We start from the raw sequence: 18062 nt of genomic DNA on the forward strand, positions 1-18062 counted from the left end.
CGTGCTCTTTTCTAAGTTCAAAATTTATATTTTATTGTAATCAGTGAACAATTCATATAATTTTGGGTGGTAATTATGGGGGTCCCCTGTTTGGACCAAGTCCATTTCATTGGTACCAGTGGAGAAGTCTTAACACAATACTTCCCTGAAGGTCATGGTTCATCATGTAGCAGAGCAGTATTACTCATACTTTTACACAGGACTAGGGAGGTCAAGGTGCTAGAAAGTTAAAATTGCTGTCATTAAGATGAACAAATGAGGGTTCGCTTAAAAAAATAAAGTCACTGAAAAGGAAAAATTGGGGTTTGCTTATTCAGACTGGGCTGCCAGATATAGGGAAGGTAGGTCAATTGGTTTTTAATTTGGTAGCCAAATTCAGTCATTCCCAGAAATGCATGTGATAGGAGTGGTTCAGACACATACACATACATCAGAATCTCTTTGTCTGCCAAGGACAATAAATGTACACCATAGGAGCATGTCATGATGATGTCAGTTCAGAGACTTGTGTATGGATAACTGACACGGTTACATCAGTGTGTAATGACCCATTTTACAGAGACAAATAGTGTAAGAAAGACGTCAGTGTCTATTTTCACTGAGGGTATTATCTTTCTGACGGATATTGCTGTAATCTTAATCTTGCCATATGCTATACGTTAGATGTATGCTAGACTTTATGGGCACGAACAATTGCTTTCATATAAAAAAAGGACATTGTTGTTCATACAAGTAAATTGCAAAAACACACTTTAACTTTGAGCAAGCACAGATGTTTTTCAATGATACCTTGATTTTCTGCCTCACTTTCCCACAGTTACACACATGCCCACCTGGGAACTACAGAGTATAGCCACTGCCTTCTACTGCTATCCGCCAAGCAGCTCCACTAGAGGTGCCTTGCACGAGGGCACTTTAACATTCCTTGTTAAGACAAGTTTGGGGAAAGTGCACCCCACCATACACACGCACATACACTGCCCTCAAGCATGCTGGGTATTTGTGTTGAAGGTGAAATCTGTCATTTCCCCGATCCGTCCTTCGCTGCGGCTGCTAGAACTACAAACAAGGTGCACGCAGCCATAGCCGCCTGTGTGCTGTCAGCTCCAGTTCCCAGCCCTTGTTAAAAAAATGGCCTCCTCAGACCAACGCTAACACAATGTCAAACTACATGGGAAAACTGTTGTACTGTAATATTGATTGTAGAATTGGTAGATTAGCTGTCCAACAGAAGCATCGCCATCATGTTTTAATCCTGTTTCCTGTCTGAGTAGGAACGTGTTTACTATTGCACCAGCCTCCTACTCGGTCAACTATTTCAACAGCGTTACTACATGGAGAGTGTCTCCGACCATGGTCAAAGATGCCAGGATGTATTATGTAACCTGACTCCGTGGTCCAGATGGATAACGTAACTATTTTCTTAATGGAGGAATTACCAAGACGTCAGCTTTAAAGGCCTGTCAGAACAACATTCTTCCGAGAGCACTTCTTTTGCCACAGTACACACGCAGTGTTATTAGGGCACATGTGCATACTTGAAACATTCTTTGGTTTAGTGTGAATGATTAAACTACAACAGAACGAGCGGAGCAGAAACTTGATATTCTGCTTCCAGGAAGTGGAGAGGAGCAGAGCGACACTATAGCGAGAGAAGAAGAAAAGATCTCCCAAACAAGATGGACACCACTAAATAGAGAGGTAGCCAACATAACGTCAGCAGTAGCAGTCATAACAGTCATCGTTTAAACATATTTCAAGTCAGATCAGGTCAGGTATCCATCACGAGTGTTGTTAAGGTTTGAAATAAGAGTTGAAGGATTTTTTTTCAAAGTTCATGTAACCATTTTTTTTAAAACATTGCTGCGTGAAACTCCTAAGTCAAATATCACCAAAATATAGATGACTCTATCCACAGAGAGAGCTATTTTTGTAAGCAAAGGACTTGAGATGGTATGCAAGTAAATAGGGTGTGCCAACATGTGTTTTACTTTCAGGTTAGCGATCATTTTGTAACAGCTGTTGTCACTTCCTCCAAATAATGGACATCCTAACTTAAAATGAAACCATTTGATTGTTCCTCATGTTGTGTCTTCCAGCTCTGCCATCGCCTTGCCATCTTGAATGTGTCATTTTGCTACACGTGTGGTTCAAATAAAGATATTTAATTTTACACAGCCAGGTCCTCTTCTCTGTGGTTTGTCTTTCCTGATACATGAACCTGGAGGGAAGAATTTGCAAACACTTCATTGTTCAACTCTCCCATAGCTAGACATTGCTCTAATCCACTACTACTTTTGGCTGCTCCCGTTAGGGGTCACCACAGCGGACCATCTGTTTCCATCTCTTCCTGTCCTCTGCATCTTCCTCTGTCACGCCAGCACCTGCATGTCTTCCCTCACCACATCCATAAACCTCCTCTTTGGCCTTCCTCTTTTCCTCTTCCCTGGGAGCTCCATATTCGGCATCCTTCTCCCAATATACCCAGCATCTCTCCTCTGCACATGTCCAAACCACCTCAATCTTGCCTTTCTTGCTTTGTCTCCAAACCATCCAACCTGAGCTGTCCCGCTAATACACTCGTTCCTAATCCTGTCCTTCATCACTCCCAATGAAAATCTTAGCATCTTCAACTCTGCCACCTCCAGCTCCGCCTCCTGACTTTTCATCAGTGCCACCATCTCCAAACCATACAACATAGCTGGTCTCACTACCATCTTGTAAACCTTCCCTTTAGCTCTTGCTGGCACTCTTCTGTCACAAATCACTCCTCACACCAAAAAGAAAAAAACTTCAGTCCATCCGCTATTTCCTTTCATAGCACTCCACTATTGGACATGACCATTCCCTAGCCATGTGACTAATATTACATCTATCATCAGGAAACTGCCATTCCCTCGCCATGGGGCTATTATTACATCTATCATCAGGATACTGTGTCAATGGTCTTTGCACGCAGGATGGTTAATTTTTGGAAATTGGGAATTTAAGCTTTATCCAAGATAGAAAATAGCTGCAACTAAATGTCACAAGAATGTAAATGTAATTTGATTATGAATACCCAGTCTAGAACATACAGTACGTCAGCATGTGTATAATAGATACAGATATCAATGTATTGTATCTCTTATGCCTTTTTTGAGACTGTAAACATATGTAAATAAGTGGAGACATCTGTAATCCTGTAAATATCATGAGAACTAAATCTTTTTAACCACAACTCTTCCACTAGTCAGTTTTGTTTTGAGCCTTCCACTTTATAATCTCAAGATCACTTCTCTTACCCCTGACGTCTACTCAGTTTGTAGTCAGTTTAACTTCCTACGTATTTACAGAACAAATGCAGTTTTATTGTGAAGATGTGTGGCACCGTCTGCTAACATCAGAAACTCAAACAAGCGAGCTTAATCACACCTACCAAAGGCCTTTACGTTGACATCGCCCAGTGGTGATGCCGTCTGTCAGCACCGCTGTGCAGTTCAGACAGACTGAGGTGTTTTGTCCAGCAGGTCACTGCAGATATGCTAAGGCACATTCCTACTAAGCCTATTTAGGATACCCACAGTTTTTTTTCCCACCCAGTGCAATGTACCCTGACTTCGTGGTGTTTCATTATATAGATACACCATGCACTTATTCTGCATCAGTCCCATATAAATACTAACAGCTCTTAAGTCCATATTATAACATAATACAATGGTGCATCACAGCCACCCAGTTGCAAAACCATTTTCTCTGATTTTTAGTGGACGCAAGACTTGATTTTTAAAACAATTCATCCTGGGAAGAGAAGGTGCAGAGGAACTTCAAAAAGCATGCAGAAAAATATATATTTAACAATTAAAAGACATGGCTATTTAGATATATTTAGCACTATTTCGATCTAGGTTTCTCACTTCATCATGGATACCTTCCTGGGATGATTTTCATTGTTAGTTAGTACAAACAGGAACAGGGAAACTCATGGAAATACATTATTGTGATGTGTGTACTTCCAGGGAATTAAATAATGGCAGAATTTAACTGATTTTTATTTTGCTTGGGACCCTCCTAAACCCCCTGTCAAGGCCCCTTAGTGCTCTCAAGGCCACAGAATGGGAAGCAGTGATCTAGACCAAAGGTTGGAAAGGAGAGATGAGTTTTGTCTCACGCTGGCTTATTTCATTATGTTGTATTTTGGTTTTCTCTGATGTGGTTTGGAGGAATATTGGTTGCTTTTGACTTGTACTTTTACTGTTGAGCTCTAAAGCCTTAATGTAGTCCCCAGGGGGCAGAAGAGCTGTGTTCTGTGTATGCTACTTGGAAACCAAGTAAACTTTCTCCCAGGCGTACACGTACACACACACACATGCACACACACACATGCACTGCATGAGTGTGTGCGTGCATGAGTCATGCACGCTCACCACGAAACACCATTTCTGTTTCCTTTCTTCTGACAGTTGTCTTCCTCCAAATAAAAAAAAAACTCTGTTCTTAGCCTTATCCGTCCAAATACTGTTGTCCATCTTCAGCGCTCATGCAAACGAGAGAAAATGAACTGCCTTCAGCTGCTGGTTCGAGTCTCCAAAGAGTCTCTTTCCAGCCGAAAGGTCGAACAGCAATTAAAGCATGATATCAAATGTTGGAAGGAGCCCAGTGGTCGTCCTGCAAAGCGATGCCTGAATTGGGATTAAGCCTCAAAGTCTAATGAGCAGCTTTATCCGTAAAGGATACTGACTGAGTCACTGGCTGACTGAACGCCAGCCAACACAACATCAAAGAGGGCCCTTTTTTTGCTGAGCTCATATCCCCGTTTCATTAAGGAGGCTCTGTGTGCAAAAAGCCTGAGCTAGATTACTGCAAGAACCTGTAGCCCATTAGACCATCATGGCCGCCCTTCAACAGTGCTTAATTGTCGTGAGGTATTAACGCCATTCACCTGCAACATAAAAGGAGGGCGGAAAGGATTACCCCGTTCTGTTATAATGTTGGATTGTCCAGATGAGGTGATCCTGTGCACAGCGTTAACACTGTGACACACTGTATCCGGAGTGTGTGTTTTCTTCTCTGTCGTCTATTGCATGTGTGCATTTTCTGCCCTTGCACACCCCTCTGTGTGTGAACCAATCCAAGACTGCAGGCATCGCTTGTTTGTGTTGTTGTTTTTTGTTTTTTTGTTTTTTTGCGCGTCTGCTGTAAAGTGTGCGGCTCGGAGTGTGAGGGTGTGGGGATGAACCCTTTGTATCGCCAGCTGTGTGTAACCAGAACAGGGCGGGATACTAACAGATATCCTGTTTATCTTTCATCTTCACAACACAAACACGCACACACATTGACGGCGGGTGTATCATCAACACATCTGTTTCAGCCATGGAAACACATCAACAGGAGGGATTAAGCGCTGCAATCCATCCCCCTTTTTAGGGAAACAAACGTGGAGAGGAAGGAGCAGATGTCTGCTCACTGGGTAATAATTATCATTTAGTTGTTCAATGAGGAAGATTATAGTCTTGTAGACTAAATGGATATGGAGAACAAAATATTAGAATCGTAATCATGTCTCCTCCCGGGTCACTTAAATATTTAGCAGACCATGCAGTACAATTAGGTCTTTATAGATTTTAGTGGAAAACTTGATTTTGTATGAGAGTTATTTATGCTTGAAAAACAAAAAAGACTACTGTTTGGTCCTCTGTTACATGCCTAATTATTCTGTATTTAGCCTGATTAAGTTTCTAGAAATATCTACATGGCTGGGTATTGAACAACACTGATAAGGTCTGCAAAGACTTTTATCTATTAGTATAAAAAATAAAATAAAAAAACGTCAGAATACTGGCTTGCAGAATGTAGTCTGCTGTATCTGATATGTTTTAATATAACTGAGTTTGCTTCAATTATATTTCAGCGGCATGGAAGATGTGTTACACATGACACAATTTACTCCATGATATAAAATCTGGTCTTTTTACACAAAAGAAAGTCGTCATAAAAAAATAAAATAAATCTAGTACAAGTATTATTGTAGAAGACGTATTTAATTTGATATATTAGCCATACTGTAAATTTTTGAGATAACTTAACCTAGACCCAGCTGAGTCTCCATTGTTCTCCTCTACAAGATGGGGCTTGCTGTGTGTTCAATGTAACATTGACAAGTAAACATGGTGAATTGAAATTAAAAGAAAAGTCATTAAAAATAAAAGTCTTTAAAAATTAAAAGAAAAGAGTAAGAGAAAAGAGTAAAAGGTGAATTCAATTAAAAGGCAGTAGCAGCAGCAGTGGAAGTTAATCTGTCTGTTCCTAGCACACAATATAACCATGCATCACTACTTTGCAGCACAACTTGCACTGAAGACACGTCACAGTTTGATGGAGTGAAACTTGGTGCTGAATGAATCAGTCTGCTTATTCAGAGAGAGGATGAGTTTGTGTTTGTAGGCTGAATAAATTGGTTTAATTGCACCAGAAAACTCCACTAAATCAAAGCAATTAAGAGGATACCTTCCATCAGCAGCATATATTACACATGAAGGCCCTGGCTTTCCTTCATCACAGCATAGGCGGGCTCCTTTTCAACACAGCTTTGTGCACGAAATGTTGGTTTTTATTTTTCTGATGGCTCGTTGTCTTTGTTCATTTTCAGTTGTTCCGTTTTGATTTTTTTTTTTTGTCACATTACTTTGCCACGATGCCATCATAACCATGGACACCACATTTCCTCCCAGCCACTTGGCAGCCAAAGGTCAGGGCATGCTTTAAACTTCCACCTTTAACAAGACAGGCAAAGAGAGAGGCAGGTGTGATAATGGTGTCAATGTTAGAAAGTGAATTCAGGTTAAGGCTACACCTCGTTCATTTAACAGCTTATTGTGCAAGTTTTTCCACTTAATCGAGCCTACAGTCCTTTCGAAGCTCAAACATCACTGTGGAACTACTAATATTTGAATTTCCCACATGGTTTGTGGTGGCCCCCTGTATTCGGCTTCATGCATTTTTCCATCCATCCATTATCCAAGCCACTTATCCTAATTAGGGTCGCGGGATGCTGGAGCCTATCCCAGCAGTCATTGGGCGGCAGGCGGGGAGACACCCTGGAAAGGCTGCCAGTCCATCACAGGGCCCACACACACACACACACACACACATATTCACATTCACACCTAGGGACAATTTAGTACAGTTGATTCACCTGACCTACATGTCTGTGGACTGTGGGAGGAAACCGGAGCACCCGGAGGAAACCCACACAGACACGGGGAGAACATGCAAACTCCACACAGAGGATGACCTGGGATGACCCCCAAGTTTGGACTACCCCGGGGCTCGAACCCTGGACCTTCTTGCTGTGAGGCGACCATGCTAACCGCTGTACCACCATGCCGCCCTTTTTACTTATCTATATTTTCTATTTCTTTTTCATTTTTTTAATTAATTAATTTTCACCTGTGCCTGCAGGCAGGCAGCACTCTACACAGTTCACTTGGAGATCAAGGGGCTCTGAGAAAAAATGATTAATCCTTCTACACAACCCACACAGGTTTCACAAAAAAAGAGGGAAAAAAAGGAGTACATTACAGAATTCCTAAGAAGTTTTGTCCATTTTTGTTTGGGTCTTAATAGTTGCACCATACTCACTCCTTGTGTGACTCACCATTAGACAGGGTGAAGATCACCGCTGCGTTGAAAGTGTCCCCAGCTCCCAGAGTATCAACCAGAGCCTCCGGAGGAAAAGCATCTGAATGAACAGCTACCCCATCAGGACCCATGGCATCCGCCCCTTTCTCTGCCCAGGCACAGATCAAGACAGCCCTAGAAAACAAGACGGATCCAGTTAATATGAAGGAATCGGTTCTAGCTGTGTGCAGCATGTAGACGGTACACCAACAGACGATGTACCTTTGTTTCAGCAGGGAAAGAACATTTATTCAGTGTGCCGCTTTGCTTTCTAATCTGTATTTCCTTTATTTATTTCCTTTATTTATCTTGTTTAATGACCTCATTTCCTCAAAGGAGACAGTTTGGTCTGAGCTTATCTTATCTGAGTGAAGACATCCGACCTCCTTTTCCCGACTAACTCACCCCTTCTTCACTTTGCTGTAGAGGCCTTTCAGCGCAGCTTCAGCCGAGCAGAACCCAAAGTGCCTGGCCACGTCCTTACTGACAAACACCTGGAAACAGGAGAGCAAATAAACCATTGGAATAGAAAAGAAAGAGAGATTGCATCTGTGTTGCACATAAAAAAAGGAAGAAAAAAAAACAAATGCAGTAAATGCTCAGTAGGAAGAAAATCCAGTCAAGTTGAATTTGATCCTGTTCAGCAGAGATGCTTCTAATAATGATGTATTGGCAAATAAAACAGTCGAGGGTGCTATTAACTTGTGTGAGCGATGACTATAACTGGAACAACCATCAATATAAACGAATTATTTTTTATCTGATAGCTACATAGATGGTAGAAAAACACTGATGTATCATTGTAATCACAAGGGACTCCGCTGTGAGACTGAGATTGTCGAGGACAACTATAAATGGAAGCAGAGTTGCCCTTCAGGATACTCTCGTGTCTGCTCACAAGCCAATCCAAATGCACATGCATGCATGTGCATGCATGCACGCACGCACGCACAGACACGGACACGCACACACACACACACACACACAAGTGTCTTATAATTAAAGCTGCTTTGATGCCTGATTGGATTCCACACTGCACAAAAAACAAAAACTTTATATGCAACACAGTCAAAGAGTTCCCAAAATTCCATTTTGTATGAGAAACTTAATGAAATGAAACATTTACTAGGTTCCAGTTTATGTCTGTAACCCAGCTGGAGATACAAATACATATTTCTCGGTCACAGATGTCTTAAGGAAAATAAACCCCAGAAGACAAGCTCCTGGATCAGAAAACCCAGTCACGACTTCTGGTGTGACCAACATGTGCCTCGTGCAGCAACACATCTCCTTCACATAGCGTTTCATTTGGTTATCAGCTGTAGCCTCTGGAATGGGGTCACACTCTTCTTCGGTGCCTGTGTGTCGTTTCTGTGCATCGATGAGTATTCTAACACCAATCCCGAGCATCCCCAACACAGTCCTTTTTTTTTCTTTTTTGATTTTCCCCACTTTTTTCTCCCCAATTTTATCTGGCCAATTACCCCACTCTTTTTTTTTTCCTTTTTTGTTTTACCCCACTCTTCCGAGTTGCCCTGGTTGCTGCTCCACCCCCTCCGCTGATCCGGGGAGGGCTGCAGACTATCCCCTCTGCTTCCTGCGATACACGTGGATTCACCAGCCGCTTCTTTTCACCTGACTGAGGAGTTTCGCCAGGGAGACATAGCATGTGGGAGGATCACACTATTCCCCCCGGTTACCCCTCCCCCCTGAACAGGCGCCCCAACCGACTGGAGGAGGTGCCAGTGCAGCGACCAGGACACATACCCACATCCGGCTTCCCACCTGCAGACACGGCCAATTGTGTCTGTAGGGACACCTGACCAAGCTGGAGGTAACACGGGGATTCAAACCGGTGATCTCCATGTTGATAGGCAACAGACTAGAGCGCCACACCACCCCGACACCCAACAGTACTTTATTTAAACACAGACGTAATTTTTTACGGTGTAAGCAGACCGTGAAAAACTCGAATGTTTTCAGCTCCCATGAATTGTGTACAGACAAATCCTCATGACATTTGGCTGTGTATTATTAAGGAAACACAATGGTGGCTGCGGATGAATGGCTGTACACCGCATCCCAAGATTTCATCAGAGTGTCTGTGTGCCATCAAAATTTCATCAATAAAATGTACTATTATTTGTTGCCCCTAACCTCTGCCTGCCAAAACCACAGCATCACAGCCAGCATAAAGCACTCAGTTTTCGTATAAACAAAACACCAATAAAGACAACATCAGACACGCTGTCGGCCATCTGCTCGCTGTTCAATCTGGGTTCCTCCATGCAGAATGCGTTTCTCTGCATCCTAATGGGCATTGAGAGCGAGTGACATCCGATTAAAGTCTTGGGTTTGAAACGCTGGACTTGCAGCTGGAAAAGCATCATGAAGAGGATGATGAGCGCACAAACAAAAAAATTGAGTTTTTCTGAAATGGTTACTGACTGCTGTCTGGGAAACTGGTCTCAGGCAACCCTGCAGGTGTAGAGACCAGATGGAGAAGTCCTGGACTGGTGTGATTACACATGCTCTCTGGTTGTAAGGTCAGCTGGTTGTACTGCCAGTTCTTCTGAAACAATGTTGGCAGAGTCTTAAGGTAGCGATGTGAACGTTCAACAGGCTCTGGTGGACATTATTTTAGTCTCCAGTTTTAACACATCTGTGGCATGGTGGAGGGTGAAAACATTTTATAGTGGATTACTGCCCGAACCCTAATGTGCCCCATGTGTTATAATCATACGGTTTAATCTGAATCTTAGCATGTAAAACCTGTCAGGTGAACGGATTATCTTGGTGGTCTTGGCAGGGAGAAATGTTCACTAACAGAGATGTAAGTAAGCGTTCAGCCTTTAGAAAAAATAGCATTATGTGCACATGGGAAATTCTGAGATGCCTTATTTAAACTCATAAACATGGCATTAAATCTCAACAACCTGCTTTTTAAACACGGCCTACTTTAAAAGGGGATGTACCAGTGAACTGTAAGGTGTGTATGTGATTGGAGTGTACTGGAAACTTAAGAAAGGTTCCTACCACATCACCATGGGGAAACAGCTGGAAGAGAGGCTCTCTGACCTTCTCTATCTCCACCGAGATGGTGATTTTATGTTCCTCTGGCAATTTGCTGTTATAGAGCACCACCTTCTGGATCATCTTCACCTGCTCGTCTGCATTTCGGCCCTGCATGGGTTCAGGTCAAAACACTAAAGTGAGAGAAACATAGAGCAGTGGTTCTTATCCTGCAGGGCGGGACTGTATGAGCTTAAATGTGTCTGTACTGCCAGATATACGTATAGGTGGCACTTAATGCAGCTGTTGGTGCTGACGAAGTTATCATACAAATGATCAATGAACTAACTTTCAATTCCTTTACAGTTCAAGTAAGACCTAAAGAGCCGATCCTGTCATCTGGCTCTGCAGCAGCTTACCTCCAAGTGGATCCATTTGTATTGACTCAGGTCCACCTTGGAGAAGTCATCTGCTGTTACATCAGGCAGGTTCCTGATGGACAGCAGAGAGAGGACAGTGTGTGTTTCTCATTGATAAAACACAAGGTAAGGAAGAAGAGCTAGAGAGACACTGGAAAAGACAGAGAGCAGAGAGGCAAGTTCAAAACACACACAGTGCACCAAATATTTAGAAATAAGATATATCTATCTTCCAACTGCATACTTCCTCTCTTACATAAACTGCATCTCAACTGTCTAAAGTGTTAAAACCCTTCTCAAACCAAACTCTCCTCTTTCAGCTACATGTCTGAAATGGATTTCACAGTCTAACAATCGGTGTATAAAAAAAAAATTATTACCTTAATCAGTTAATTTATTAACACTGTTAAAAAGACATAAATATATGCTGTGGCTATAATGGACTTAGAGGTAGTAGCAAATAAGTATTTCAATGTCTGTTATTTTAGCATCTGAATACCAAACTTACTTAGATAACGTCACATCATTAAACAAGGCTCCACATTAATCAGTACAAATCTACATTTCAAAACCAATCATATATTGCAAATATGCATCCTGATTTTGAATCAGATAAATTTGCTTCAATCATGGTGGTGATAAATGTGCTGGCATCCCTTGGGACTGCATACGTAGTATTTGGAGTGAATGCCATTTTCATTAGACTCATTGCCTATTTTTTCTTTCTTTCTTTCTTTTTTTGCTGATTTCATGTTAAGTGACTTGGTAGATTTGAAGAGTTTGCATTCCAGAATGAAATATATTCATGTAAAAACACATTTTCTGAAGTGTATTATTCATCTTTAAACTATAAAGCCCACGTCCTGTGTGGTACAATAGGTAATGTGTGGTGGTATTTCATGACCCTAGGATTTAAGTCATGCCCTTTCTTTTATCGGACATGATTTGTTGGAATTTGTTTGTGCTTTTTATGAGAGCAGTTGTCGCTTCTACTCAAATGTTTGATATCTCATTTTGGAACATAACTCCTCTTTGAAGGGAAGGAAAAAAAATTAAACCAACTTAATATGGAAAATATCAGCGTGATATTAGGCATGCATTGACAACTAGGACCAATTGATAATGACTTCCAGAATTACTCCCACACCACTGCAGAGACTGCTGCTGTGCCAGTATGAGGAAAAGCCTGACTGATGCTCAGAATGTTTATCTGATTCAGATCTGTGCTTCTTACACGGTCAGTTATCTGGCCCTGTGTTATGCTGGCAGATCTGGGTTTGACAGACTCACATCAGGGAGACGAAATTGTCTTCACGAGGATGAAGGTCGTTTTCAACACTTGGTCAATATATCTACTGACTGCAAGTCGAAAGCAATCCATCTAAATTCATACTACAGTATTTAAGGTGTGGAGAAAGATGCAAGAGTCATAGTTACTGTGGTCCATCAATTTTCCTGTAATCCTTGGTTGACTGTGTACTACAGATGAACAGCTTGGTAAACGAACAAGAATTAAGGGGAGGGAGCAGAGGGGCTACTGTTTTTAGAATTTCTTTTCCATTTGAGCCAATTTGGGCACAGTCTGACCACCCATAATAACAGTGCACCTGCACGGATCTTAATGCCATTGTGGCCACTGCCAAGTCCTTTCTCGCATGCATGTATCCATCTTAGCCCGTCTGCATTAATACTATTTCTCAACCAGCTAGTGACCGGACCAAAACCACTGACAGCCATCATCAAATATTATCTCTTCCAACTCTACAGTACATCTCTATTTAACCTCTTTCTTACACTCAGGTCCCTCTCTGCACACAATCTCAGTCTGTGGTGAACCACATCTAAACACTTATGTTGTATTTTTGTTATTCTGACAGAATTTAATGTGCAATGAATCTGTTTTCATCATGACTGAAAAATCTTGCAGCCTGGAACTTGCAATTTTTCCAATGGTAAAGGCCATAAAAATGAGCTGGTAGCATCATTCAAGAATTAGTTGCACTTTGTCAAAACAATGTATGGGCTGGATGGATCTATACCCACATTACCTCTCTCTCTTCCCCTTCAGTTCTCTGCAGTGGATAACTTGTCCTGTATTAGACCCAAACGTGATATCAGAGGAATCCACCATGATTACATTTGTATGGATCCCCTGTGGACCTGGGTAAATAGCATTTGCAAAAGGATTTTAATTTTGCTTTGAGCTGCTTGGAGCGATGAACTGGTGGGGTATGACAACTGATGTGTCAGGCAAGCTGTCAGTCAAAGATACACCAATGAATGGCTTTAATTTTCCAGTCCTGATTGTGAAACTCATTTTGTTGTCCTGTGTAACTAAGTCAGAGATGTTGGGGTAAGTGGTTTACACAAAATCTCAGTTTACACACAGCAGCAGGAAGCTGTGGTACTTGCCAGGACATAGTGTACTGATGTGGTCTAATACTACCAATATGAATTGGTGAGTTAATCAACTCTAATGTACTGTGTGAAATTAAATTGATATAAGATACATATTTCTATCCAGCTGGAGATTTTATGCACTGTTGTCTGAATTAAATGATCAAATGTTAATGTTAAAATCAGGTAATGGCCCACAATTCACTGTCACGCTACAATCCAGACAAGCCAGGCATGAACCTTGCTTTTTAATAGACCTGGAGAGCTGATTATAGGCTTGATTCCAGCTGTTCATTACTTCTGATTGGTGGAATTAACGGCAGTCTTTAGACTTGTGCACCTAAACTGTCAGGTACAAGCTGCAGTTGAATGTCTGCGAGGACATGCAAGTAGCAATCAATACAAACAGTAAAAGATGTTTGCAAATACTATTTCACCCAGGTCTGGCGCCTTCTCATTCAATCTGTCTTACATGTCTGAGAGCAAGACCGTGCGTGAACCGCTGGCAGGACACACCACACAACATGCACAAGGGGTCTCCCCCTCCTGTTGCCAAGCCACGGCAGAAATGTCCACCCCTCTCTTGGTGAAATCCCCCACAATGAAACTGACAGATATAAAGAGAGAGAGAGAGAGAGAGAGAGAGAGAGAGAGAGAGAGAGAGAGAGAGAGAGAGAGAGAGAGAGAGAGAGAGAGAGAGAGAGAGAGAGAGAGAGAGAGAGAGAGAGAGAGAGAGAGAGAGAGAGAGAGAGCGAGCGAGCGAGCAAAAGGAAGGCCCAGAGAGAAAACTCTCTCCATCAGTTCTGGGCTCATATCAGCAGGAAAAGAAAAAAAAATGACAGAATGGTTCTCCAAAATATACCCAACTAAAAAAAAAGGAAGACTCAGTATCATCTCCAATCACAATGACGATGTTAATGAGCAGCACTTGTATCCTGAGATAAAGCGAAAAATGAAGGTTTACATGGAGGCACCACAAGGAATCAGGATTTCAAGGCGTTCCTGAGGAGAGACTGTGAGTGAGAGTGTAGCTCCACCTAGAGGCTGAGGAGAAAGACTGCAATGCCCGCTGGGGAAACGAGAGTGACTGAATTGTGGATTAGTTGTTAAGCCAACTCAAGAGGTGCCACACAAAAAAAGGACACAGACATTTCAGCCATTCAGGAAATGTTCCTATCCAAGCAAACCTACATTGAATGTGCAGCTACAGTGTCAGTGGCGAGAGTCCAGTTTGCTCAGTGACTGGCACGGGACCAGCTCTCTACTAAACCACCTTTTCGCTTTGTAAACACGTACACACAAACCTGTTCATGTGTAGAATGGTGCGACTTCCCGTGGCAATGTTGCTGATGACAACAGAGGCTGGAAAGGAGCACTGAGCATGCTCAGACAGGAGAGAGACATCAATGTGGTACTTCTGGAAGTCATCAAGAACGAAGCTACAAATACGGGGCAATTACATCAGGGTGAGAGGAAGAGAGACAACAGTGAGAAAAAGAAAGATACCAATGAAAAAAAGCAATAAAACAAGTGAGGTAATCTGAAAATGTTAATATTTGAGATGGATTAAGAAAGAAGACATGAGCATGAGAGTATATGAGAGAGAAACTTGACAGAAACCAAAGTGACAGTATAATAAAAGTGCTTTGGCAGTTGTGGGCAGTTGACAGATTTGAATTTTTCATTTATTAGACTTCTGTTAGACCGCTGTTATGTACTGTTATGCTAATAGAGCTACTGTTAACAAAACCTGCAAAAGAAGCAAGCGATAAAGAGTCATAAGAGAGACAGATAGAGAGAGGGGAAAATGTTAACAGGTGAAGATGTGAATAAAGATTCCCACAAGATAAACTACAGAGGCAGAAGACAGAGGCAAAGCAGATCAGAAATGATCCTTCAAGAGGACAGGAGGCTACAGCTGGCTGTAGCAGACATCCATCGCACCTTCATCAGCTTCGATGAAGGCCAAAACGTAAGGTGCATGTCAAAATCCTAATGGCATGACAGAGGAATGAATACACAATGTTGTTCAAAATAACATGCTGGAGATGATAAGTCTAAAAATACATTTTGTGACAGTTATGTTGCAAATCAAATAATTTATATTAATATATATATATATGTGTGTGTGTGTGTGTGTGTGTGTGTGTGTGTGTGTGTGTGTGTGTGTGTGTGTGTGTGTGTGTGTGTGTGTGTGTGTGTGTGTGTGTGTGATAATCAACATCCTAAAGCAACAGGAAGTGAATAAATACCAATAAACCCAGTACAAGATACTCACTCTGCCACTGGCCCATGGGCCAGGGATCCCATAAACCCGCACGGAGCACCAAGAAGAGATAGAACAGTGCACGAGTTGGATGCGTTTCCGCCTCGCTGCCAGCGCTGGGACAAACACCTAAGGCGCATGCGTGGATGGAGGGGAATATTGAATGAATAACACAAATCGACTGCGTTAACAAAACACAACGCCTGTCAGGTTCGACAGTCAGCAAACCTTCTCAACGATGCACTAAAAGTCTACACACAGTACCAGGACAAACTAAAGGCATTATTTGTCGATCCTGCAATTAAACATTTTTTCAAACCGCGTCGATCTAGTGTTAACAAGATAAAGTCGCAGGGAGATGAAGCAGCACATGTAAATGAAGTGCCAAGCACCGATCTCCAAGGCGCCCAGCAGTTGCGTTAACTACTGACGTCTAAACACTGAATTAAGCGAAAGTTAAATGTCGAGAGACTTATTTCTGCTAAGCAAACCTGCTGTCAGTGTCCTCTTCCGGGAATTTGTCCACCACGTTGATAATATCCAGACACACCAAACCGGCACACAGAATCTTTTTGTCGCCCATGTCCCCTGTAAATATTAGACGCGACGAGTGAAATTTGGACTTTGAACAAGACATCGCTCATTGTACGGCTTCTGACCGATGCGGGCACCCGAGCTATGGGTCGCCTCGTTTCCGGAAATCCACGAGTCTGTACGAAGGTTGAATAGTGGATTGTGCGTTCAGCGATTTATTTGTAAACCAGTGTTAACGCAAATTTGAAATGCACCTTTAACTGAATAACGTCGTGTCTTTCTTTCGGGTGGTGTTTTACGGACTTTATAAAGCCCACTGTGTTAAAAAAAGTTCTATCATAAATATTTAATAGGACCTCATTCTTGGCTTTTCCTTACAACACGCGTAGCCGCGGTTAGCGCTGCCGGGCTGGCTGGTGCCGTCTTTAAGTCTGTTGCTCTGGTGACTCTTGTTTGGGATCAAATATTGTGTCCGGCAGCTGAGACACTTCCAGGGAGAAGTCACCTAGCTCGTACCAAACGCCGTCTAGTTTTCGTAAATAAGGCATAAAATCATGGGCTTTCGGTTAAATCCAGCCAGTTAAAGCTTTCGAGAGAATTAATCTGGTAAGTTTGAAAATAAATCAGTTTAAAAGTAAGTTAGAAAGTAAGTCACAGGGTTTGGCAACCGCGTCTACGCAAGGGCAGGGGTCGTTCCTGTTATCTTGGGTTGTTTGTTGGCCTTGTGTTATTCGCTCTGCCAGTTTTTCCTACTTTTTCAAAGTCTCCTACGGTATATAACAAATTAAAGTACCCACAACCCTAACCGTAAACCTGCGCGTGCGCAATAACACTTGAAGGGCCACGGTATATGTAGGGAGAAATGACAGAACAATATTGCATGTGACATAATCAAATAAGATACTGTAGCCTATTTACTTTGCATTTCTCGGTAGTTTTGTACGTTATTATGTGTGTGTGGGGGGGGGGTTGCTGTGAAGGTCTACAGACTTTAAGATGGGGTCATGTGGTGATGAGAAATCAACCCCCAATATAACCCTACTGTTCTTAGGCTACCGAGGTACTGAGAATACTACTTGCATTTAATGATTTTTTTTAAATATTAGGTTAGTGTTTTCATGCATAATGACTCAGCATTATCTTAGCACCCCAAATGGGTTGATTTTTCATTCATAAGTACTTGCTTCACCTATTGTTTAGTGTGTTTTGTTGCCTAAAGTTACTGGGTTTAATTTAGATATCTGTTTGCCCTCTTGGTTTTATTTCTTTACTTTGTTAAGATGGAGATAAGAGGCCAGGGGTTTGATTGGCTCAGCCACCGGTTTTGTATTGCCTATTTATTTTCTGTAAAATTGCATCTCACAAAGCTGTTATCTCAAAAAAACATGTAAATATTAGATATAATTTGCTCTTATAATGTTTATTCACTGTGAACCAATTTGGAGGCCGGGCCTTGTTGTGCTTTGGGAGTAAGGGAGTCTTTGTATAGTTTTTGCTTGTTTTCTTTTCCAATCAATAGCACGCAAAATCCCTCACTGATATTTACTAGTGATATGCTTCAGGAAAGCCCAAATATCCCTTAACAACCTTAACTTGTTCATGCCACCACTAGAGGACTCCCCAGGCCCTCTGGCCGCTGACTCCTTTCTCCTGTCTCTATTGCAATAGGACGGATGTGCTCGTCACACTGTCCTAACAGAACTGTGAATTCAGCAAGTTTTAGGGTTAGGGGTTGAAAATGAACCAAATTATTGCAAGCAAGACAAACAAAACAG

General features: G+C 42.0%; 1 protein-coding gene across 4 annotated transcripts; it reads right to left on the minus strand.

Annotated features, from left to right (window-relative positions):
* Positions 1–6014: 6014 nt before the first annotated feature.
* Positions 6015–16457, minus strand: khk (ketohexokinase). Of its 4 annotated transcripts, none has more exons than XM_056278905.1 (8): positions 16245–16457; positions 15766–15882; positions 14792–14926; positions 11091–11163; positions 10738–10842; positions 8065–8153; positions 7637–7794; positions 6015–6752 (listed from the first exon to the last, which is right to left on the minus strand). In XM_056278905.1, the coding sequence occupies exons 1-8, from the start codon at positions 16388–16390 to the stop codon at positions 6661–6663; spliced, it is 915 nt and encodes a 304-aa protein (XP_056134880.1). In that variant the 5' UTR covers positions 16391–16457; the 3' UTR covers positions 6015–6660. The 4 variants fall into 4 exon arrangements, with proteins under 4 accessions (XP_056134880.1, XP_056134879.1, XP_056134878.1 ...); XM_056278904.1 differs by lacking the exon at positions 14792–14926 and adding an exon at positions 13960–14094 and having other exon boundaries at positions 10696–10842; positions 16245–16456; XM_056278903.1 differs by having other exon boundaries at positions 10696–10842; positions 16245–16455.
* Between the last annotated feature and the right edge of the window lie 1605 nt (positions 16458–18062).

The sequence above is a fragment of the Lampris incognitus genome, chromosome 4 (assembly GCF_029633865.1).
Source record: "Lampris incognitus isolate fLamInc1 chromosome 4, fLamInc1.hap2, whole genome shotgun sequence".
NCBI lineage: Eukaryota > Metazoa > Chordata > Actinopteri > Lampriformes > Lampridae > Lampris > Lampris incognitus.

Bases quoted from the DNA above. Each gene is read 5' to 3' on its own strand.
- khk (XM_056278904.1), bottom strand. From the start codon at position 16,390: ATGTCTTGTTCAAAGTCCAAATTTCACTCGTCGCGTCTAATATTTACA. The intron at 15,883-16,244 runs GTTTGCTTAGCA...CATGCGCCTTAG, and splicing joins GAAGAGGACACTGACAGCAG to GTGTTTGTCCCAGCGCTGGC. The intron at 7,795-8,064 runs GTGAGTTAGTCG...CTTGTTTTCTAG, and splicing joins TACAGCAAAGTGAAGAAGGG to GGCTGTCTTGATCTGTGCCT.